Source organism: Homalodisca vitripennis, chromosome 8, assembly GCF_021130785.1.
Source record: "Homalodisca vitripennis isolate AUS2020 chromosome 8, UT_GWSS_2.1, whole genome shotgun sequence".
Classification (NCBI taxonomy): domain Eukaryota; kingdom Metazoa; phylum Arthropoda; class Insecta; order Hemiptera; family Cicadellidae; genus Homalodisca; species Homalodisca vitripennis.
Genome location: NC_060214.1, coordinates 115,001,439 through 115,027,430, shown reverse-complemented (window position 1 = coordinate 115,027,430; position 25,992 = coordinate 115,001,439). Strand labels below are relative to the sequence as shown.

Sequence of the window (25,992 nt, the reverse complement as noted above, 5' to 3'; positions counted from 1 at the left end):
TCCACTGACAGTCTGTCCATAAGAAACTCGTTTGGTTACTGTTTGATGACTTGTGAACAATTGTTTTCACGGGGACATTCTATCTGTCTGTCGTGCTTCATTTTATCATCCCTCGCCGTACATGATATTGTATTTATTACAGCAAGACTAGGAGACACATCTGGGTCTTGTATTGTAACAAAAGTTTGACATACAAAATGAAATACAGCTTACATCATTGCGTAGAGTAACATCAAAGCTCGGGTCAACTGGATAGTCTGTCCAGGTGTTTACTTACGAAATCAGAGATGGTAGTAACTATATTTCAAAATTTGCTATTTTTATCGATCTCGTACTTTACTTAAGATGGTGAAACGCTGGAGTATGAAGTCGAAAATGTGACTTTTCCGACCAAATATGATGGGCCCTATATACCTGACTTCTTTAAAGGCACAGGTGAATCTTGATCAAAAGTTAAATGACCTAGCCGTTGTAATTATGTACTGGCTGGCGAACCTGTGTTTTACTTTTTTTTAGGCATTTAAAAAGTCAAAAAGAGTTAAATTTGCAAATGCTGCCTATTTATGTTGTATACAGTGTGAGTTAAAAGTATGGATACACTTTGTTTAGTTTTTTATGGAAAAGATGGAGGGATGGAACTCGGGACACCTTTCTAGGAAATAAAATTGAACTTTTTTGTCACTGTTACAACTTTGTCCATTTTCCCAAAATGGGATTGTTTCTTTTTTTTGGGGGGGGGGAGTGTCTCAAACTTTTTAAATGTAAAGACCCATTAAGCGACAACTTATTTGAAAGGTCTTGATAAAAAAAGAAGAACAGTGGAAACTGAGCTTTATATCAAATCCCAGTAAAAAATTGCAGCTAATTGAAACTAATTAATTTAAAAGCATGGATAGATCCTTTATAACCTTTAATGGACAATGATAGAAAAATTAAACTCAAGGACGCCCCTCTAAGGAACAAAAGCGAAAAATTTCCCCAAAATGGGCTTTTTGGGGGGCAGTTTAGAATGTTTAAATGTAGAGTTACAGTAGCACTAGTTTCGTTAAGCAATAACACGGCTAAAACTTACTAAACTATGTTTTTTATATCACATTTTCAAACTGCTGCAAACTATCAATTTTTCAGAGCATTCAAATTGCAGAAGCAAGCGATTCGCATAATCGCACAGTTAAGGTTCAGAGAAACATGCAAGGAAGCTTTTAAAAAACTGCAACTGTTGACTCTGCCGTGTCTCTACATCCTAGAGATAATCTTTTTTTTTGTATCTAAATGTGCCATGACACGTGGCCGAGACATACATTCGTATGGGACAAGAGGCAGAGATACCTACCGAACTGGAAGTCACAGGACGGGAGTTTACGAACACTTGCCTTCGCAGGCAGGAGTTCGTTTTCTCAACAAGTTGCCAAATTCAATCAAAAATGCCCCAACGCCCAGGGCGTTAAAAGCTCGTTTAAAACGCTTTTTAGCGTCTCAAGCATTTTATAGTGCTGAAAGAGTTTATGGCATTCGACTGGGTGACCGCACAATTGGAACACTGACAACCGGCGTTGGAAAATGGGAAAATTGGCATGAGTGAATGTGGTGCGACTGAAATTTCTGTATGTTTGACTGGTCTCAATGTGGAGTGATTGTTCCAAATTATAGAAAAATGACTATTGCTATATATTTGTTGTAATGTTCTGGCAAAATAAAAATGATTTGATTTGATTTAATCTCGTTAAAGGCTAGTGGTGGATTTATTATAGACCGTTCCAAGTAAGGATTGCAGGTACATCGGATAAGCTTATATCGGCATGAAATGTGCGTTATCATATTGCTCATGCAGTACATTTTTCAAGAAACTCTCTCGGCTGTTTTGTTTGATGGTCATGAATGTGGTACAACCGGTTTTCGGTTGATTGACTTTTTAAAGTAGTTTAAAATCAGTTTTTGGCCTTAGTCCTTAATATGTCCTCTCAAAAGATAGGAAAAGTTTGAAATGTTCATTGATTTGACGAGGAGTTGTAGACATTTTAAACAGTAATTGGTAGCATTTTTAAATCAAGCCCATAAAAGGCAGAACATATGATTTCTACAATATGTAAACGAAGGATGGCTGAAGGAAATAAAATGCTTTTCATATACAAAACATGTAATAATGCACACACCAACCCAACACATGTTTAATACAAGTCGTTATTCATTTGAATACTCACACGCGTTATGATTATTCATATGAATTTCACCATGAATTGATCAGAAACATTTTTATAATTTTCCTGTCTTCAGACATACAAAAATGTGTTTAGCCCTTACCAGAAACTAATTGCACTACTTTTTAAGATGTAGCTGTACGGTTACGACCCTTACCGTTTTCTCTCGTAAATACCATTGTTAAATTATAAGGTTTGTTTGTCATTTATTTTTTATCATAGCGTATTAATTTGTTACCTTCATCATTTATGTTTCTAGTGCACACCGCGTTGAAATTCGATATTACAATTAAAATTTTAAAAACATTCCAACCCTTCTGTGGATAGGCATCTCTACAGTCAACAAATTGTTAACTAAAATTGCCAATAGTACCTATCCGCTTATCTAAGTGGGCGGAGCTACATCGTGATTGGTCAACGATCTTATTTATCATAGGCTGCCAACTTTTTTTATAATTTGATGTTACTTCTTTGTTGAACTAATTTTCTTTGTTACTTTTAGGACTTTCTTTGTTATGATTTAGATACTAATGTGGACATTTCGCAAGTATCTTTGTTCTCTATTGTATTTTTGGTTGTGTATCTGAATTCGCCTATGGCCGATTTTTTCGTATTCAGACGTGTTGTCTGTCTAATGTGTTCATTAACTCGTGTAAATATCACACATTTTGCTTTTCCAGTACGGAATAAGCTACAGTTACGTATAATTTTCATACCCTTCAGGCCTGGACAGCGAAATCATGTCCCTTTATCGCCTCTCTCTAAAAAAAGTTCAGACAACACTGGACTTCAATACAAATGTATTTTTCTAATATCGTACCTATTTTATGTATCGTTACTTAAATGTAAGGCGGATAGGCTAGTTTGTAACTTAATTTTGATTTGGATTCAATTTTGGCAAATTCTAACATCTTACGTTCATAATTTGTTCTTCAAATGCTGTATCAATCTGTGTAGTAGTGTATCCATTATTATGTAATGGCTGGTATAATATCATCTTTGCAATACAGTTATTATATGTGATATGTGTTAGCACGATTAATTTATCTGTTAAATAATCCAAACTTCTGGGTTGGATGATTAGCGTTGAAAAATGCTCAGTGATATGAACAATTATACTGTTGGCTCTACACAAAGCCATTTGCATAGCTGTGTGTCATGCCTTTGAAACGAGACATAGCATTAATAAGGTTCTCGGACTCAACCACGATGGTCAGCAATACAGCCGGCTCTTGATTGGTATACAAAAAAACAAAAAAAATTTCTTTTGTTGGCAAAATATGAAGTGCCTGCAGAATTTCACTACGATTGCACCTTTTGGGATATTATAAGTGATAATGCCAGTAGAAAATAGCGCTGCGTTTTCAAAATGGACGAACAAAAACAACAATGAAGTGACACATATTGAGAATGAATAATGAAACAGTCTACCCTCTGTTGTCAGTCACGACGTTACGTCGCGTCGTGGGAAAGTTGAATGTGAATATCCGAGAATGTCGTTGGATAGACGTTGTGGATATCCCGCAGCTATCTCGGACAGTTCTGAATAGACTTGGATATCGTGCGTTTTATCTTTGATCAAAACGTGAATGTATCACGTGACAATATATCTTGAGAAAACTTTCATATCCCTTGAAATTTTGCATGACATTTTATTTCTACACAGACAAGAACGAGATTTTGCTCGTCCAACCGTGGAATTTGGCTGAGCGTCAGCGAAGACTATCACTCAGTCGGCTGACACAATTTCTCTTTTGTTTGCTGAGTGATGTACAAATTTCTTTGTTGTGTGATTGTCTATGTGTCAATAATAAAATGAGCTATAGACTTGAAATTTAGCATTGAGCCTTGACCGTAAGCAAACCCTGTTGCGCGACACGTTGTGTGACGTAACTCTACATTGTTTTCTGTAACAGTTTTAAAAAAAATACGCGTCGGGTCACCAATGAATGGTGGAAGGCAAATTGCACAGTTACACTTTGTGTCTAGGACCATACATTTTTATTGTTGATTGTAGAAAGTTGATTTTAAGCGTTAGGAGGCCAAAAGTTAAAATCAACTGTTTAGTGGCCAAGTATACTTAAGTTTCATCGTCAGTTTAGTTTTGGCCTTAGGCTATGTGGTATGTAACATGTGCCGCCCGACCAAGTATTTATTATACTATCTATACCTTACATTCTGTTACGTTATTGTGTAATTGTTGTTTAACGAGAACGTTATTTGCGTTAGGAGTCCAACACCGTAGCGCCATCATTATGATAATGAGCTCGTACAAACACCTGATGTTAATAGTGACGTTTGAGGATCCGTGAAATGAAAAATGTCTTTATTAGAGGCGAAGTTAGGACTATAAAGTCCTCTCTACCACTTAATCTCGTAAAAAATTAAACTAACATATATAACTAAAAATAAATCTATTTATTTACATTGTACGTTAAAAGAATCTTAGCTGTAAAAAAACATCTATATAATTAATGTAACTATGTACATACTTACAATACTATAATAAGATACATACGCATTCATTCAACTTGCATTCAGTTGCCCTAAGTACCACATAAAAAAGGACCATATGAAAGGGATTCCTTCGAATTATTTTTAAGGGTAAAATCGTTGTGTTTTGTACTGCTCTGGCCAGTCATTACGCTTTATTATGAGTCAGTATTTTTCTTGACAGTACTGTACTTTCAATTTAAATTAAAAAAAAAAACAAATCAAACAAATGTATTAACCATTGAAATTTGCATAATGAATTACACAATGACTAAGGAATTACTCACTGCATAGACCAATTGCCTGTGTGCAAAGAGGAGTTCATATACAGAATTGTTATAGTTGACTTTTTTAAGATTCTCATAAATAAGTATTGTTTGTTTATAGTTAAAAATAAACCGTTAGATGAAATAATACTAAATATAGATAAATTGTAAACTAACATTCAATATCGGTAAACAAGTGTAACCAAACAAACAAGTATTATTTGTTTATAAATACAACTAACCGTTAGATTAAATGATTTTATATATAGATACATTGTTATTTTTTTTTTTTTTTTTTTTTTTTTTTTTCCTTTGGGATATTGGGGTGGATTCCTAGATCCTCACACGTCAACCTGAGCTTATTGTGTGCCCCTTTGATGTTAGAGGGGTAAGCCTATCTTCGTGCCCTTAATTAGGCTAAGAAGCTTTTCCCCGATACTAGCATCTGGTTCGTCGCCTGGTTGTTTATCACCGAAAAGAGCCCTTCTCCTTGCTCCCAGTCTCTCACAGTCCAGTATTATGTGTTTTGCAGTCTCTTCAGACTTATTGCAGAGTCTACACTCCGAGTCCTCATTTCGTAAACCTAGAGTGTTTAGGTGTTTCCTGAAGTGGCCGTGTCCAGTGATCAAGGCAATCACTTGCTTAACCCGATCCCTCCCCAGCCCCATCAGCCATCTGGTGAATCCGGAGCTAGAATCGGCAAGCAGTCTTTTGCCGAGTGCTTGTCCTTGGTGACTCTGCCACCGCAAGCGGTGTGTGTCTTCCTGGACCATTTGTTTATACTTTGATAAGCGGCTGACTTGCTTATACCACAACTCGGTTCTGGACCGGTGTATGGCATGCTTGCTCCGCTTTTGGCAAGCCTGTCGGCGCATTCGTTGCCACCTATGCCTGTGTGGCCCGGTACCCAAACAAGACGCACACAGTTGCGTGATCCAAGCTTGCAGAGAGTGTTAAAGCACTCCCACACAAGCCTGGATGAAATGCTGTTGGAGTCAAGAGCTTTAAGAGCTGCCTGACTGTCTGACATTATACAGATGTTCATTTCCTGGTACCTTCTGGTGAGGCCTAGGTTGGCACAGGCTAGGATACCATAGATTTCGGCTTGAAATATGGAGCAGTTCCGACCCAAACTGCCGCTAAGGGCAGTTCTAGGGGATTGACTAAACACTCCATATCCAGTTCTACCCTTAATAAGCGAGCCATCCGTGTACCAGACAAAGCTCTTTCTTATTGTTGGGATGTTATCTTGCGATTTCCACTCATCTCTGGAGTAGAAGTCAACAGAGAATGGCTTATTGAATACGAACTCCGTTCTCATTGTGTCGGAGACCATTTCGAGAATAGCGCTTGGGTTTACAGCTTCAGTGATGGCGCCATGGCTCGCGTTAGACGCGCCATTCCTCCACAAGCCAGCAACCATCAGCCGATAAGCTGACTTACGCGCTTCAGCTTTTATATATGAACATCAAGAGGTAGAAGTCCTAAAGCCACCTCGAGGGTCGCTGAGGGACTGCTCCTGAATGCTCCGGTTACAAAGATTGTGCCAAGCCTTTGTAAGCTTTCAAGCTTGGCTTTGGCAGTTACCTGATTCACCTTTGTCCACCAGACTAATGAACCATAAGTGATTTGAGGCCTTACAACTGCTTTGTAAAGCCATAGTGCTATATGGGGTTTTACGCCCCATGAGATTCCTGCAAGTCTCCTGGACGTCATGAGCGCCCACTTTGCTTTGTGCAGGATATTATTAAGATGATCATTCCACGTAAGCTTATGGTCTAGAGTCAGTCCTAAATATTTGACTGTCTTTGACCACTCCAGCTGAGTGGATGCAAGTTTCAGCCTAGAAAGAGACTCTAGGTTCTTTTTTCTAGTGAATGGTACAACTACTGTCTTAGAGGGATTTACTTTCAGTCCCTCTCCCTGACACCAGTTGTGTACATGTTGAAGGTTGGTATTCATGATATCAACAACAACATTCGTGTATTTTCCCTGTACCATACATTGTTAACTAACATTAGATACTGAATAAAGAATATGATCAAATCAAATTTAACTGTTGACCTTTGTTTGAGGTTTGTTTTTGACGATGGAAGGATTGTGAAGGAGACAGGATTCTCCGGGACATTTGCCATCATTCAATTGGGGGAAAAAAACCGGAGAGTGGTCGTTCCTGATCTTGAAACGCAGTGTTACTGTTTTTTTGTGTCACTGAACGATATTAGTTGACTTTTTAAGCTTGTTAGAAATAATTATCATTTGTTTATAAATAAAATTAACCATTATATGAAATGATATTATATATAGATAAATTGTAAACTAACATTAAATATTGAAAAAGATGTTAATAATATGAGCAAATCAAAGTTCACTGTTGTCCTTTGTTTGAAGTTTGGTTTTGACGATGGAGGGATTATCACTGAATGATCGCAAATGTCAGGAAAATCCTGTTACAAAATAATAATAAACATAAGTTAATTAGTAAGACTGGAGGACCTGTAAAGGTGTTCAGCTAATATAAAGATGTAAATATTTAACTAATAAACCTGAAAAACGACAAAACCATAAAAAAGAACAAACAGATTGAAGGGAGAAATCGAATTAAACAAAATTACTGGTGATTGTAGGAAGATTGTGTCAGCACCTATTTTAACATTTAACTGAAATTCGAATACATGAAATTCTGTAAGTGAAATAGTGGTGCGGGTATAGTCGGTATACAAGGTGTCGGTGTAGCTGAGCTGACAGGTAGGATGAGCCGAGCAGAGTGGAGACACTCAAGTATAACCGAGTGTGGCGACCGGTAAGCTGCTTTCATTGCCGTCTTACCTTTGATTCTCAGGAGTAATATTCGCTCTCAACTCTTTAAGCCGTGTTTCCCGCCAGGTTTATTGCCGCCTTCGGCTTGTGAGAAGTCATTTCTGGGCCAATAGACACCGAAAGCCGATAGAAGTTGAGTGTCCGTTGTTGATAGCTATCGCAGATTTGTATTTTTTTTCCAAAATTAGCCCTAAAATTTGAAGTCCGACAATGTTTAGGCGGTATGGTCGGTTAATGATGTGATTAGTATTTTTACGAGTACATTTCAGTTAATTGTCCTGGAAACATTTTTTTAATTCTACATTCCGAGATAACTTGTAAACATTTAAGGCTGAAAATTGGTTAAAAGCTGTTGCAATTTCCACAGAAAACTGCTTAAGATACAACTAAACTTTTGTGCGGCTAGACAGATTTCTGTATGTAAGACTTGCCGAAAGAAACTTAATGCTTTTGTATACACAAAAATGTGTTTTCTTATATTAATATTTCATTAAAACGTGTAATTTGTATAAGTAGTAATTCATGTAAACTATGCATAAAATTCATATCCTTATATTTACCCTTATGCTTGGTTGAAAAGTTTCCAAATTTACTAGTTTTGATGCCTATACATCTGGGTGGATCGATAAATTATATTTTTTTTGTTATTTATTTATTAGCTTCATATATGTTTAAAAATATATGTAAATACATGAAGGAAAACGTGTGAATTATACAAGTAGTATCTGGTACATACAATGACTTTACAATTTAAAAATGTACGAACTAATTACACTAACAAGCTAGAAGATCTATGAAATTTCTAACACAAACAAACTGATTATCCATCATTTATAAGCTTATGAGGTGATGTCTGAGGGAAGAACTAAAAGAACTCGTGCTGCATTCACGCTTCAGATGGATTGGAAGGGCATTGAAAAGTTTCATAGCGGAGTAATAAACTCCTTCCTCGTACAGTTTAAGTCTATGTATTGGATACTGGTAATCGGTGTGGTGCAACGAGTAAACTGTACAATTATTGGGAAATATGCTAACATTATGTTTTAGAAAAACTAGACATTCATATATGTAAATTGAATGAAGTGTTTTGTTTTTTATGAAAATTTGTTTACAGGAATCTCCGGGTTTCAGGTTATACATTGTTCTTACGATCGTTTTCTGAATAAAAAATTGAGCTTGACTCAACAGTCTATATCTTAAAATCAAACATCACCCCATAACTCAAGTGCGAATGTGGATAGGCGTAATGGACTCAAAACAGTCATAGTTGGTTGACCCTACAATAACTTTGAGAGCAAAACAAGGCGGAGCTTAACTTGCCAGCCAAATGTCACAAATGATCCCTCCATTTCAGATTTGGATCGACTACCACACCTAAACATTTTGCCGATGACACTTAATATTTCCTTACGTTTCACTTCGAAATCAGGGCTTGGTAGTATTGAGAAATATATGAGTCGGCTTTTATTGTTCTCTCTAATAAGAGCCCATTTATAGTAAACCAATTTTGAGCTTCTAATAATGTTAATTTTAGTCTAGGTTTAGTTTATGTGTGCCTTTATTCGAGAAAACTAGTGTAGTGTCATCAGCAAACAGTATTTATTTCGTAACAGAGAAGGCATGAGGGAGGTCGTTGACATAATGAGGAAAGGACAGGTCCCAAAATGGACCTTGGACCCAAAACGGATTTAATGTCTGAAGCTGTAATGCTTATAGATACTGTAGAAATTCACATTTTAATTTTTTGCTTCAGTACACAATTGCGTACACTTCTCATTCCTGTAGTTCCACTTTGAGTGATGAAAAATTTGTTTTTTACGAAGTTATCTCAAAGGACTATGAGTTTCATGTAACATAAATTTCCAAACCCAAAATCGATCATCACTGTAGTGTCAGGTCGAATATAGGGCTAGGTTGGCAGGTGGGTTGAATTTATCTTAACATAATTAGTCCGTGAAGTTAATTCCGGCCGCTATCGTGTACTAGTCATTATGGAATTTTGTGTTTAGGTCCGTTTTCAAGAAATTACTTTGCAAGGAGATTTCGGATACAAGCCTTAGGGAGTGCGGCCACCGTTTCTGCCCCTCCCCCCTCCAAATGCCATAGGCCTGTGTACAGGTGTTATTAAAAAGAAGCAGAAGGGTCCAGTATGCACATTTGTATATTTCCTCTGCCTCATTATTGTATCACTTCAAAGCGCGAATGTGTTGTATTAAAACAATTGTTATTGAAGCATTTTAAGAACCTTCTGTAATCAGTATTGCGCTGATAGGCGGCGCGTATCTGATAGTTGGCAATGGTGTATTGTTCCGCAGCAGTTGGCAGCACTTGTTATACAAATCACGCCGTTTTTATTGATCGGCCACTCGCGCAAGGGACGGGTCGATCGATATTTGTCCGCCGCGCCCAGCTGTGAGAGAGCAGAGCTGGTGTACGGATACCGATCGTCATTCAGAAATGCGCCGTCAAAAGCATAGTGGAAATAGAAATAATTGCTAGCTGAAAATGGATTACCTACACATAACCTGATTATGGTGGGAAGGGTGATTTCAATGCGAATGTTGAGTTAAGCCCAAGTTCACCTTCCTCTTTGTGCAGCATCTAAAGATAACAAAAAAACGAAGAAGTTCAAAATGAACTCTCTACATCGTTTCGACACCAGAGACACCCAGACTACAAAATTTAGTGTAATATAGGTGAAGAGGTGTTCTCGCTGTTTTATCCGGTGCACAATAGAGTGCGCTACGATGTTTTAGACACTATCTCTTAAGTATGAACAATTACTGTTTTCCAAATTATGCTCACGTGTTGATGTTGCGTATTGGAGTGGTGTGAGCGGCGTTTTTTGTTTGTTTTTTTTGGCACCCCCACCCAATCGCGTTCGAAAACGGACATCCACACTTCGTACGCACCTAAAAAAGGGATTGTTTGTTTGGAGTTTGTTTTTGACGATGGAAGGATTGTGAAGGAAACAGGATTTTGCCGGACATTTGCCATCGTTCAGTGGTAGAAAAAAATCAGTAACACTACGTTTCGAGGTCTGCAATCTGATCTCTTCTTCAGGTAAATAAGTAACCTAACACATTTTAACACATTAATTACGTGTTAGGTTAGTTATTTACCAGAAGAAGAGTTGCAGATCTCGAAACGTAGTGTTATTGAATTTTTGTATCACTGAACGATGGCAAATGTCCAGAAAAATTCTGTTTCCTTAAAAAAGGATAATTATTATAATGAAAAAATAGTTTGAATTTATCTAGCTAACTGATAATTCTATATAATGTAATGGAGACACATTGTATGGTTACTCGATTGGGCGTCATTGAACATTGTCAAGTTTACGACGGCATATTATTTCCAAGCACGGCGTACTTAAGATTCGCCATTTTATCACTTTTGCGTCCTTATCATGGCCTTTACGCATTCGATCGAATGTTGCAACATTCCGCGTCAGTGTAGCATAGTGTATTGGTTCGATTCTGTTGACTACACTCGAGTTTATATATATATATATATATCTGCGGAGCAGCCAATCCAGTAATTCTTGAAATCCATTGACAAGAGTATACGTTTGCACAATAACGTACGCATTACATAATATTGGTACACGAAAGAGTAGCAAGATTCTGTACCTTTGCTATCGAACTGGAAACACTACATTTCGAAGTCTGCTATTTGCTCTCATCTTCAGATGTCATATAAAAGACATTGACCAAGCATGCACGTAAATTAACAACTTCACATAAACACGACGATGAACACAACAATGTTAAGCTTGATAACACAAGTTGTGTTTTTACTGTTCCTGTGTGTTGTGTTTGTTACCAGTAACGTGTTTACCTTTTTCAGGTACAAGTTTTCTGTTGTCAAGTATGAATTTATTGATCACCACATTGTCATGTTTTTGTTGAATTGTTGATAATTTACGAGCATCCCTAACCTTATGTTATAGTATTGACACGTGAAGAAGGGGATAGATACCAATTCTCGAAACGTTGTGTTTCTTATTTTGTAAAAACAACGTTGGCAAGCGTTCGAAATCTTGGGATCCTTTCATAATATCCATAGTCAGTATGGGTTGTAAACAAAGAAATTGTACTTTTATGCAATTTTAGTAAATTACACAGTGTTTGTGGGTATATTCGAGTTGCATTTGCTTACGTCTACCCAACCCAAAGATCGGGGCAAAATCTACTGTGATTGGCGGTCGATCCAAAGCAGAAGACAGACCTGCGCGTCCAGTCGTGATAACTTGGAAGCTGCCTCAAATTTTCTAATAAAATTATAAAAACAGTTTTGGTTTAACAACTGTTGATGTCATGGCCGAAATACATAGAGATTGTATAATAGTGTTGGAGATTTATCGATTTGGTGTGACTGGAAAAACGTGTATTATAGTTTTAATGTCGCTATTTTGAAGTAATAACAGTCTGATTGATCGTATTGGGTTCAGTTTTGACTTTGATTATGGACGTGGTGCATCGTCGATATCCATTGATCCAACACTTGAAGGTCTAGTAAAGATGGTCACAAAATCATACAGTTGCCCTTGGGCCTCAAATCACTTGTTACAGCCCTGCAGTGACTCAACACCATGACAAGTGTTGATTACATAGACGTTACTCCTCGGATAAATTAATGTTGGGCCAGTTTAGTTGTTTCATTAACTCCTCCCCCCCTTACCCATTCGGATGCGGGTCGCTTTTTGGACCTGCTCATCGTTATTTGTTTTGCATTTCTCCACGCCTTTCTAAACAAGGTAGGAATATGTCACCCTACAACTTCGTGAAGGGTAGCAGGCTTCGCCTTGGTGCAGTGCAGAATTTTAAGTCTATACCTCATTTTATTATTGGCAGATGCAACGACAGACAATCAATTAAACGGCAAAGACGTGTTTATAACCTCCGGCAAACAAAGGAGAAATAGTGTTAGCTTAGAGACTGCAATGACGCTCAGCCAAATTCCATGGTTGGATATGCAATGTCATAGAACGCATTCTTTTTTATATAAAAATGAAGTTTCGTGCAAAAAATTCCACAGATTAAATCTTTCTCGAGATTTCTTGACACACGATATAATTACATTTTTGTTTATTCAATTCAGTTTCGTATTATAATCTTAATAATAACGGTCTACACACCAGGTCACCATGATGTTGGATATGTTGGGATAACTAGACAACAGGTGTTAATACGTCCCATGTTAAAATCACTTATGACTATATGTAGTTTGATTACAATTTTTTTGAATCTGGCACATTTTCGTTGCCATTATGGCTTCCCATATGACCAGTGTAAAATATTTACTAAAGCTCAGCCTAATCCTATGGAGTTACATGCAACCATACTCGAACTCGGTGTTTCTCATATAGCTTATAAAGTTTCGTGCACAATTTTAAATCTACAGGTCAGTTCGTTTTCGAAATATCGTGCGGAAAGACAGACAGACAGAAATGAAATTTTCCCGGCCCCACGAGTGACAGGCAGAAGTGACAGACAATACATCAGCTACGAACATCACTCCACAATGTCAATGTGCGTTTTTAGAACACATGAACAGTGTCATCAGTATTTTTTAACAAACTAGGATAAAACGAACAAGTTTGCTGTGTGGGACACCGGTATTTGACATTTAAAGTGTGTTTTTGGCGATTGAGAAAGAAACGTGATTTTACGCACATTTGCCATTTTTCATTGATACAAGAAATCATTCACATTGCGTTTGGATACCGGCAATCTTATCTCTCCCTTAGGCGAATAACTAAACGAACATATAACTGTAATCATACCAGAGCGTTGTGAACGCAAAAGTAGAGAAACACAACAAACAGCTGTGAGTCATCATTGTCTTCAAACCATGCACTTAAAAAAAATTACCCTAATTTCTGAAACAGAACTAAAAAAATAAAAGTAACAATGGGTTACTGATCGACCAACCACAGGCAACTGGCCAGTAGCCAACAGTGAGTTTAAAGTATCAAAAATATTACATATTTCTAATAAACCAATGAGGGGCCACAGTATGGTTTGGAAATGTCGACCTAGAATGAACGAATAATAAACAGTCCCGCTCCCGTTTTCTTTTTTGCGCCGCCGTCTTGTTTCTGTCGTGACGATCGCCATTTACTATTGGGCTCTCTGTGGTTGGTCGGTCAGTGCAGACTTATTGTAATTTGTATTTCTTTAGTTCGTAAGTGCATGTTTCAGAAATACTGTCTTGACACAGTATACGGAGTTGACACACAACCTGTTTGTGTTGGTTCCTGCGTGTCACAACGCTCTGGTATGATTTGCTTATTTAATCCAGATTGTGGTCATGTGTTAGCTTACTTCTTCAACTGAGGAAGAGATTGGATTGTAGCCCACATTACATACTAAATCATTGGATACTAAATCTCTTGAGATAAAAATTTCAGTTGCAACATATCAGCGGTGTGCCCACTCTTTAAACCGTGAAATAATCGTGATTGTTTAGAGTGTTATATCCAATTAATTATTTTCTCTGAATCATTGAATCATGAAGGCGACGATCCTTTTTTTTGAAAGGGTGTAGCCGGATATACCGAGGATCCATCCTGATTGTTGTGAAATTAACAGGAATCTTTTTAACATTTTCCATCGTTCAATTGTACAAGAAATCAGTAACACTACTTTTTTCAGTTATCCACCTGAGGAAGAGGTCAGATTGCAAATCTCGAAACGTAGCCGTTACTGAATTCTTGTATCACTGAGCGATGGCTTAATTCAGAGAAATCCTGTAACCTTTACAATCCTTCTGTTGCCAAAAAACCGCCTATTGTTGGATCATAAAAACGAAGGTACTTATATAATTTTGGTCGCATAAAGATAAATGAGTTAAATCATATGTCCAGCTCTTAAACAGCGTTTGTCGAAAACGTACTCTGGACCTTTTTATTACGCATTAAAACAGAAACTTTAAAGCAATTGAAACTATTGCGTAAAAGCTGTGTTTTTCAAGTTGGACATTTCAGAAAATATGTTCCACCAAAAGTGGTCAAAGTAGGGGATAGGTTAGAATCTCTTCTAAGACAAGGTCGTGCGGTAAAAGTAGTTTCCAGAACTGATACCGAAGGGGTAGAGTGAGATGATTGCATTACAGAACTCGACACGTCTCCAATATACGTTTGCGCGCAATGCACTGTTGACCGCCATCACGGCTAATCAAGTTGCACACGCGCCAAGTGCCACAGTGGAGTGTCTGCGCACGCGCGGCAGTGTCCCCGCACAGCTGTTGTCGCGGGGTGGAAGAGATCAATACCGGACACTGACAGTGTGAGCCGCCTGCCCGCCTTGGCTGCCGGGGTTCGTTCAGCGTGTCCAGCGAACATCATCGCGATGATCGAGACCTGCACCTTCCACACAGACCACTGGAAAGCGACCGGTTTCAGCGAGTAAGTTGAGTAGTTTGTACCAGACTTCCATTGCACGCCTCATAGCGTTACGGTGCGGTTACGGTTTTATCGATCCTTCTGCGTCAAGGATGCGGTCGTCCCTTGTCTGTCGATACCGTGATGCGATACGGTGACCTTGTAATTGGCACTCTTCTTCTCCCCTTTGATGCTGAGAAACAATTACTTCCTGTAAGTTCAACGTTGTAAAATAGTTTCCACATCGTCGTAAATCTTCAACGTCGAGGCTTGCTTTATGGACCCATATAGACGTTATGTACAGTCATTTTCTGTAACGTCGACTTACATATTTATAGACCTCTTTCGACGCGTCTGATGAGAAGTTAAAAATTCAGGCTAGTGCTAATGAAAAATTGTTTCTTCTGACGATTTCCTAATGATCTTTTCAATGAGCTTAGTAATGATTTGACTTTTTACCCCTACAATATAAGGGTAAAAAGGATACAATACTGTGTATAGTATTTCGATCAAAGTGTAATTTTCATTCATGATTTCTTCTGTAGTAATATTTTAATCACTGTCTAAGTAAGAAATGTTGTTCCAATATGTATGTTGAAAATGGTATAGCATGAAGAAATCATTGAAGACTGAGCTTTCTATAGCTATTATTATAATTTAAATAATTACTAATTAATACTTTTATTAATGTAATGTAATAAGCTGCAACAAGCAACTCAGTTGTTGCTACTATATTTGTAAGAAAGTTAAATAAAAATAGTTGTCTAAGATATGATACTAAATCACATAACTTTCTAAAACTAATAAACGTCATCTAGATAAATAACAAATGTAAATGAATAATTTGCCACCAATGACAGATGGACAGTTTGGGCTGGCCCAATCCTACCAGTTGGAGTGGGCAGACAGTGACTAGTTATCACATAAAGGCTGGGTCCATTAAACAGCCAATGGCACTTCAAACATTTATTCTCTGAAATGAAATAGACAAAGTCTTCATCAAAATACCTTAGCATTTGTAAAATTACCACCCTTGATGTACCTCGAGTATACACTGTATTGAACAGATATGTAAGTTACGTCCTTTTTACTGTTCGTATTGCAGATTCTACTGGACAGAATATAACAGCTGGAAGTGAACACTTGTGGCCGATGGTCAGCCAGTGATGGTACCGAGCCATCCGGCTGTTTATTGCACATCTGGCCATTTCTGTCAGTTTTAGAGGCTAACATCCCATTCTGGAAGCTTCTGTATGTTTTTAGTTAGAGTTGCGATTTTATATTTCACATCTTTTAATAGTATGTGGTCGTTTAGTTCTGTTGTCTTCCAGGTTTTGTGGTCAGGAGGATACGCTCTGTAGAATGTATGATGAGCAGGATGAAACTGCTGAACACGTGCTCTTTGATTGTCCTACAATAGCAAGGGAGCGGTATGCCATTTTTCGTAGTTTGGGCAAGAGTAGTGAATTTCCCCACAAGGACCTGATAGGTTGTTTTCGGCGGTTTGTGGAACTGTTGAAATCATAGACTGGTAGGCTTCATGGTGTGCTTCCGGGGTGCGCTAAAGGCCTTTGAGGCTTAAGTGCATGGCAGTAGGCCGCCCCATAGAAGAAGAAGAAGTCAACTTTTTGGTGCATAAGTTCTTCCAAATTCAGTCTCGCTGCAGTAAAGTTCTCCTCACATTTTTTTGGATTCTGTTTGTACTGTTGGCAGTGTTAACAAATACTATTGTGTTTTTGGTATCTAAGTTTCAATTGAGATGAGTTAATATGGATATGTAAGATTTAGGATTAATTTTGTTTCGAACTTGGCTATTCTTGTTGTTGTTATTTTTGTGTAAATAAAATCCTACCTCATGCAATAATATTAGAAGCTGTGAGGTTAAATCATAATTTTTAATGTCCGGCGGATAAAATGGATTGGCAATTTTCAGGCAGTAATGATAGCTTTCCATTCAATAGTGGAAACCCAAATGAGGTACGGGCTTATTGTGTGGGGTGGATTTTCTGCTGGAAATCTCAACAGGGTGCTCATACTAAAGAAAAAAAAAACCATAAGAACCCTTGCTGATCTTGAACCCCAACAAAGCTGCAGACATCTTTCCAAACTATGGGAATAATGACTGTTATTGGGCTGTACGTTCAATGAGTAATTTGGTATGCTCATCAGCTGAATCTCCAAACATTGAAAGACCTCCTCTCACATAACACCTGTCACACAGCCGGCTTTGTTCTGCCTCCACACCATACAGCACTTTATGAAGAAAAGCCATCTTATATCGGCCGAAAACTATGGAACTTTCTACCAGACAATATCAAAAGACTAAAGGAAGCTCTGAAGAGGAAACTCTACAACTTCCTTGTAAACCAGCCATTTTACACCCTAGAAAAATTCCTAGAAGCATGCAGGGAAGAATGGAGATTCCAAGACGCATCCTGACATAATTTATTGTCAACAATATTAACTTTGAATATATTTAACTGTTGTGTGTTAAACATATGTGACTCTATTACTGTTCTTGAAGAATATATAAATAAAGAAATTTGTCTATTGCCTATTGTCTAATCCTAAAAACTTGGTTAACAGCGTTTAAATTGTTACAGTGTGAAAGAAACCCACCAGATAGCAGAGGCGCAGCAGGAGAAGAATGCCAAACTGCGTGAGGCGTTCGGTATCTCCGAGTATTTTGTGGAGGGCAGCAGTCTGGACCCCGGGCGGCATGCGAGGGAGGCAGCAGCGCGCGCGGCTCACGGACCAACACAGTATCAGCTGGTGCGCACTCCTTCACCTCCGCCAGCACCCGACACCACTCACCGCAAGCGGAAGCGGAAAGCTAGAGACAGGTCTGTGTCCTCCTCAATGCTATTAACTCATGGTATGCCATATATTTAAGGGAGTAAGATGAAGGAGGGGCTGTTCTCGGACTTTATTTTATTCTTCTTGTTCTCCCAAAAGAAATGAAGTAAAAGGAAAAGTCAGTCTAAGATAGCATGGACTCATAAAAAGTTCTCCGGTTCCAATAAAGTCAATATTCAGACCTGTGCTATTTATTACACAGACTAAAGTCGAACAGCTAAGACTGTAATATGGTCCTAGGCTTTTCGAAGTAATTTCATTGTTAATGTAAAGATGATTAGAAACAAAACATATCAATATCTTCTCATAATGTATTTTTCCAAACTAAGTTGAGGGTTACTACTTATCTGAAAATATAATTTATATTCCTTTTACTGTGTACAGTACGGACACAAAGAAAATAACAAAACATAAATATATTTAACAAAATAAATATACACAGTATGATAATAATTTAAATGAAGTATATAAATTATAAAAAAATAACTGCGTTTATTGAAAATCTGTCAAAGTCTGACAGCACAATAAAGTACAAGAGTAAATAAACAGTTAACGGTAGATGTAATCAATTTGAGTTAAATTAACTTCAAGTGGTAAAAGATCAGTCACTTGAGCTATAAAATGTTTTTTCTTATTAGTCCTAGAATAAATTCCAGGCTTTATAAAGGTTTTCCGAAATTTATTCCTAAACTAGTAGACCAAAATGCAGAACTTTATATAAAAAAGAACCATACATATTACGACTAAATAAACATACAGCTAAACTCTATTATATTCTGATAATACCTAAATAAGTATTATATTCTAGACCATTAGTAAGTCTCAGTCTATCCTTACACATGGGTCATTGGTCTAAACCATGGCTCTATTATCAAACTATATGCTTCTCTGTATTAGTAAATTTTTTTCTAGCAGGCAAGAACCTGAGGAAGTACTTCATTCATTGCATGTTGTTCTCATAGGGTGTTTCAGTATCGGTAAGATCGGTGGTAGGGAACGGTATCGGTAAGGTCGGTGGTAGGAACTGCCTCCCTACCACTAAGATTAAGAGGGATAGTGGGCCGTATCTTTATCATGCCACCTTGGATGAAGGGCTAGCTCTGTTCCAAAAAACAATTTTATTCAGATCATGTACGGGAAGGTACTCCCTTATGTTTAGACTAGCAACAGTATTTCTCACGAAGGGAATCCCAATATCTCGACGTATGCGGTTAGTGAAGTGCCGCTCCAGGACATCTATAGAGTTGCCCAGATTTAAGTAATACATCGGTTTTTGCTGTACCCAGTGTTGGTTCCAATTGGAAGTATAAACCAGCCAATAGTCAACCCTCTTGAGCTACTGTTTTCCTTGACTGTGCATAATATGCAAGTGAATATATCATAGAATGAGATAATCAAATATTGTTAAATCGTTTTTAGCCTTAAACACATTCACGGCAGATACGAGGGGTAGAAAATACATTTTGTAGAAAACTAAAACTTTGGTAATGGATTGTTAAGCTTTTTCAATGTGAATTGCTTTTGTGAGCGTGTGTTTGTGATATAGTGTAAGTGTTAAATGTTCACTACAAATTAATTGTAGTTTTAGTTTGCTTTGGTTATTTGTTTGGATAAATGTTTGGTTATTATAATATCATTATATCATTCATCTAACATTGACTAATCGCAAGTAATTTAAAACCTATCATGTGGGTTGTTGAAGCACATAAACAATTTACTACGTACACAATTTTATGTAGTTACTTAAAAGACCACCAAAAACAAAGACTTCTTCTACTTTTACCTTTTTTTCTTTGTTTAGAATGTACATAAAATCCTCTATTAGAACTAATAAAACTATGTATTCAAAGACCTAGACTACTTCCAAGACTGGACTTGGAGTGCAACACTGCTGCCTTTGTCACACTACCTATATGGCAGACTTTGTATGGTTGTCTTATAAAAATGAAAGCCATGCTGGTTTGTAACTAACATAAAATTAAATTAAATTAATTATTCGAAAAATATATAGTACGTTTGTTTTGAGCATTTTATACAAAGTAAAAAACTACATTTTTATATGCCAGCTTTTGAATTTTGATAATTAATGTTAAACTTCATTGTGACCTGTAAGTGTAGACTACCTGTATGTGTAGGTTACAATTTCCGAGTTGAGCATGTACAGTACTAGATGAATGCTTACTTACACTTTGGTGTGTGTGTTTACTACTCACAAATGAACTATAACATCCAAGGTCACAGAATTACTGGTGCTTCACATTAATACTAGATTTGATACTGTAGGAAACCCTAAATTTAAAATAAATAGTTTAAAAAATCTTAAAACTGTTATGTGCCTTATTTAACAGTAATGTTTTATAATGCACGAGGTGTGATAAAAAAATACGGTAAACGAATTTTTATAGCAGCAACTGCAGATGCTACACCAATATGATGGAGTTTTCCTGGTAGCGCGATCTGTTGAGACAGGCAGCGACAAGTTTCAACATGCTTATCAGTAAAATGCCAGAGCTGCTAGAGTGAGGTCGTGTTTATCGTCTCTTTCGCGCATCATGGATTTTGAACAGCGCATTAACATTGTTTTGTTTTTAAGTTGCAAAATAATGCCAAAGAAGGTCTCAAAATGTTAAAAATCTGTGTTTGGTGATAATGTGGTAACTCTAGGAACTGTATACAAGTGGTGTGACTGATTTAAAAGCGGAAATGAGTAGGTTGAAGACGAGTAGCGTTCAGGATCTCCATTGACCTCAAAAACAGGCGATAATGTGCAATAAGTAGAAACAATGGTTTTTTTCAATAGGAAAATAACTATTCAAAAGCTATCAGTAGATGTAACATCTTGTATGGTTCCTTTCAAAGCATTTTAACCAATAATTTGCAAATGAGACGAGTGAGTACAAAATTTGTTCCTAGACTTTTGAGTGTTGAGCAAAAAAGGATGAAAAAGTGTTTTAACTTTATCATAGCTCTTATGGGGTTTAAGTGGTTATTTTGGATCTGTAATTTGCTAACTTGTATATCTTAGCTAATACTAAAAGGTAATCTATATTTTTACCTTGTCTTAACAGCAGCTTTTTTCCCAGTTTTGGTTGCAAAAGATAAGAGGAAGTAATTGAGCGGTGGTACGGCAGCAGTAATAAACTGCAAACATTCAGATTCTCAGTCCGACTTATGAACCACTGAGCCGACGTCCTTCTTTCTCCTTTTTATCTTTAGGCTACTTCACCCATTCCACAAAGTCTTTATACTTGTTTGGGAAACTTCTCAAGCAGAATAAGGGGAAATTCAGTAGATACTGGGTAGACAATGCTGATAAAAGTGCTCTAATCTATGCAGGACTCTGCTATCTCTGATCTCTGCTATCGCTAATGTAGATTAAAATTCAAATAGCTTTAAACATGCAGCCACAGGTAAATCCAGCAGTTACCTCTTGGACAATATAACCAATTTGATGTATACTGTCCAGTCCAAGCAGGGTCACTAGTAAATCTAGCAGGTACCTATTGGGCGACATAGCCTATTTTTTGGTTACTGTCTAGTGGGTACTTATGAAATAAATTCCAACCCATTATAGTTTTTGTAAATTTCATTTTATATCATTCACAAGTTATAAGTATACGTTTTATAACATTATTCCTAATGTCTAATGCAAATATTAGTATTTTGTGTACTTCCATAACAACTAATTTTTCTCATCTTGTAATATTCTGTTTTATCGTACTCATTCCCTAACTCAATGTTAACCTCTGTCATTTTTGCACATCACAACATCAGAATTTTAATTTTTACCATCTAAAAAAAACATCATAAGTTCTAGGGTGTGTTTATTTCTTTGATCTTTGCTTTGCTTCTTGAAAGTGACTTCACCAGGAAGTAAGCGAGTTTCAGTTATCCAGAATAATACTTTTTGTGACTGAAAGAACTCTTGTAATCTTACACCTATTACGTACTACATATCTGTACGATTTTGAATGAATCCAATTTAACGTGATTTAACTAAAAATTATTGCATGGGTTGAATAAAGGCATAGTAGGTTATTTTCTTGGAAGTACTGGGCGATCTACCAACAAACTATCAATTGTTTGTGTGTTCAGATCGTCCAGTCCAGAGAAAAGAAAGGAGAAGAAGAAGCGCTCAAAGAAACATAAGAAAGACAGGTAATCGCCTGCAGAACCCATTGCTAGCTGTAGTATAGCCTAGAGATCCTCTCCTAACCTTGCCCGTATTTCTGTTTCAAGTAGTGCCAATATAGTGGAAAATTACCAATTCGACTCGGAAGGTAAGTTGTGACGGTGTGCAATGAGCTGTTTTTGTTTTAGGGAAGTTTTTTCAGTCGTAATGAATGTAGAAGTTTTAGTAGTACAGTTATTTTCACCCAAGAATTTAAGGTGTCTTTCTCTACTTTCTTTTTGTATGAGCTCTTTTGTAAAATTTTCTCTAGTTACACACATTTAAAAACTAAAAGTTTCAATTAAAGTGAAATGTCCATATTTTGAGTATTTTTTATTACTTTTTACAAATTAACTCATAAATTTTTTATGAGTAATCAAGGTGCTAGTTCTAATGTTTAAAACACAATTATTCCTTGTAAATTATTTATTTTTATTCAGTTGTAAATTATTTATTTTTATTCAGTTAATACAAACCAAATCCTTTCAGTGCCAATGTACAGTACAAATAACTGAACATTTAAAGAACTTGCCATTCAAAAAATTTTTAAATAAATACATTTTATATTTTTAACCGTACTTTTTAATTAGCGTACCTACAAACACATGTGTTATATACTGCACGAAATAGTAACAGTGACGGCACTAAATAATGGTAATGGTTAATGGTGGTAATTAATGTAGCCGGACATTAAAAGTTTTCTAATTAAAAGCCATAATTTTTGGTGCTAGTAGGCATAATATGATAAAATTTTTTTGATAGATAAAGTGCTTTTTTTAGTGTGACATGGTTTTAACAATTGTGAGATGCTGTTAGTACTTTTTCCAGCATCGACCTTGAAAAATTCTAAACAAAAAATTAAAGTGAGATTTTTGGTTTTTCTTTTTTTTCATAATTAAATTTAGGTTTTGAATATAAAATTATGAATACACATAAGTTTATATAAAAAATATCAATAAATGGCAAAATAATGACATTTTAAAATCACTATACGTGAATTGCTAAATTGGCTAAGTACTTTTGAGTCACACTTCTCAAAAAACTCTCAGCATTTTTGCTAGAATTTTAGAGTATATCTGGCACTGAAAGGCAATATGAAGTATTAATATAATAAATTATTTTTAGAAAGATTATAGTACATTCATAGGGAGAGAAATATGCACTTTATACATACATAGACATACATTTAAACCAATCAAAATGTTTGTGTCATCTTTAGGTAGAAATAAGTCTTTTGTTGTTGTTATTTTTTCTAATAAGTTGGAGCTAGGATCTTTCAGAATTAGAACACGTAAATGAAACATTACAAATAACACCTTCTCTATTCTGACAAATGATAACCATCAGTGTTTTAGTATTATCGAACCTACGCAGTCCATTTTTAGTCAAATAAAACCACCTGAGAGTTTAAAAGGTGTTTTGATTGTAATTCTTCCTTAAAATATCCTATATTTGCTGAAGACTAAATTTATATTGAATAATAAAATTTGTTCATATCACAATATCGTACATAAAAATGATAGATATTTGATTTTACCAATATTTGGTAACAATGTACCATTTTGTAGAAACTTCAGTTTGTCAGTGGTTGTCTTCTTGCGCAATTTCTCTGCCCGGAAATTTTAAACATAACTGCCTAGATGGAAAGGTAGGGAAGAAGTTTTTGAAGAAGCCATGTTGTCACATCATTGGAACAAAATTTTATCTCTTTAAGGAAAATTAATCATATATAGTATTGACACTATTTAAAAATTTATATTTTGAAGGTTTAACTCCAAATGGATTTACTTTTTCGGAAAAAGTTATAGATGAAAAATATTCCTTTTTTGCCTTAATTATTCATCTTAGAAGTTCATCCATGTTATAAAGTGAAGAGTGCCTTATGTTTTTGGCTCCAGGGAAGTGGGTTAGTTTGGTTAACCCATATAGTGCAGATTTTTGAGCAGCCCACACCAAAATAGTCCCATGGTAGTTGTTACGTTTTAATACAATTTCTACATCTCGCCTGTTTCACACGTTTGAAAAACTATTGATCTGTCTCAACATCGGGGGAACAGCTGATGGTCAGCAGCGTAGTGGCAACACTGTCCTGGACCAATTTAGTTTGGGCTGCTCTAGCAACTTTTTTTTATTCGTATGGTCAGTGGTCTGGTTGCATGTCTTCTCTCTATAAAATGTGTAATCTTTTAAGTAACCAGATGTGCTTTTGCTAGCAATATAAGAATTTGATAGACACATGGTTACAGGCTCATGAAAGCTTGGAATGAAACTTTGGTTCAAGTTCTCATAATAAATGCATGTGCTCGTTGAAAATCTGTGGAAAACTGTGGAAGTGCTTACATCAGACATTTTGGTCGTGTTGAAGTGATGCATGATGTAAATAAGTTTCCCAGCAATATGTGTCTGAAATGCTTGCAGCAGAACTGTGTTGTACGCAAGCTACAAGTGTTTCCAGCCTGGAATGTTTTTATTGTATACTCGTTACAATACAGTGATGAGGAATTCCACTTATAAAGTGTTTAACGATGCAGGAAATAAGTTACATCTTGTAACGGGCAGTTTAAGTACATTGAATTATATTAGTCAAGGATCTGTTTTATGCAGTTTTTGGTTATTTTACAATCTCACTTTTTAATTTAGTACTCATCACTTAAATGTATTTTTCATTGCCACTTTCAGTTAATGAGAACAATTAAAGTTATAATATGAAAAATGTTTGCTCGTCTATTATTTAATTAAAAATTATTTATATCCAGTTTAAAGCTTAACTGCAAGAGTTTTTATCATAGTAGCAATAAAAATATTCAGTGTGTACCTTTTATATGTTTTAATAACATATAAAATAGTTATCAAGTCAATTAACACCATTACTTCTTGCCTATACAAAATTAAATCTTGAGTAATCTCATCATACCGGCATTCAACATGTTAGATAGTTGCAACAATTTAACATTTCTACCACAATGCAATTGAAAGGTAATAGTTTTGAACATATGAATCCACTGTATTCTTAACCCATCCATAAGACTGGCGGGATATTGATGCTTTTGATTCCCTACGGTGCTATAAGGCTAGCAAGACTAGAATGTCAGTGAAGCATATATTCTTTATGCTGCTGTCTATAGGGCTATCAAGATAACTGAAAAAATATCTTTTGTGACTAAATCTAAAGACCAAAACAGTCACCTACTTCAAAATGGCTAAATGAATGTTGACATGTTAGATAGTTGCAACAATTTAAACATTTCTACCACAATGCAATTGAAAGGTAATAGTTTGAACATATGAATCCACTGTATTCTTAACCCATCCATAAGACTGGCGGGATATTGATGCTTTTGATTCCCTACGGTGCTATAAGGCTAGCAAGACTAGAATGTCAGTGAAGCATATATTCTTTATGCTGCTGTCTATAGGGCTATCAAGATAACTGAAAAAATATCTTTTGTGACTAAATCTAAAGACCAAAACAGTCACCTACTTCAAAATGGCTAAATGAATGTTGCAAGTTTATGACATTACTGTTGTCAAAACAGCAAAACAAATTTCACTGTCGAAATAAACAATTCTTTGTATTTGAAATGGTACATAAATAGTGGTGGTAATGTTGACTTATGTAGTGTATGAACTGTCAAAACGAGTGTTTGCCAATTGGCTCTCAAATCGATTAAAATCGACATTATAATGTCAATTGTCAGTTCGGGATTTGATAGTAGAAATTAAGGTAGGATTTGGGACTTAAGGGAAAGCTGGTATGGTTTAGTAGAATCGTCAATTTATTTTTTTAGGCTAGATTTAGGG

The 25,992-nt window shown here is 36.3% G+C and overlaps 1 protein-coding gene across 5 annotated transcripts in view; it reads left to right on the top strand.

The window, feature by feature from the left end:
- Window positions 1-25,992, top strand: part of LOC124367942 (serine/arginine repetitive matrix protein 2-like) — a 95,619-nt gene that overhangs the window by 27,865 nt on the left and 41,762 nt on the right. For 4 of the 5 annotated variants that reach the window (XM_046825156.1, XM_046825157.1, XM_046825161.1 and 1 more), the window contains 2 exons: window positions 17,768-18,007; window positions 22,116-22,178. In XM_046825156.1, the coding sequence (XP_046681112.1) occupies window positions 17,768-18,007; window positions 22,116-22,178 (303 nt within the window). The remainder of the gene's footprint in view (window positions 1-17,767; window positions 18,008-22,115; window positions 22,179-25,992) is intronic. The other variant, XM_046825159.1, reaches the window with a different exon arrangement.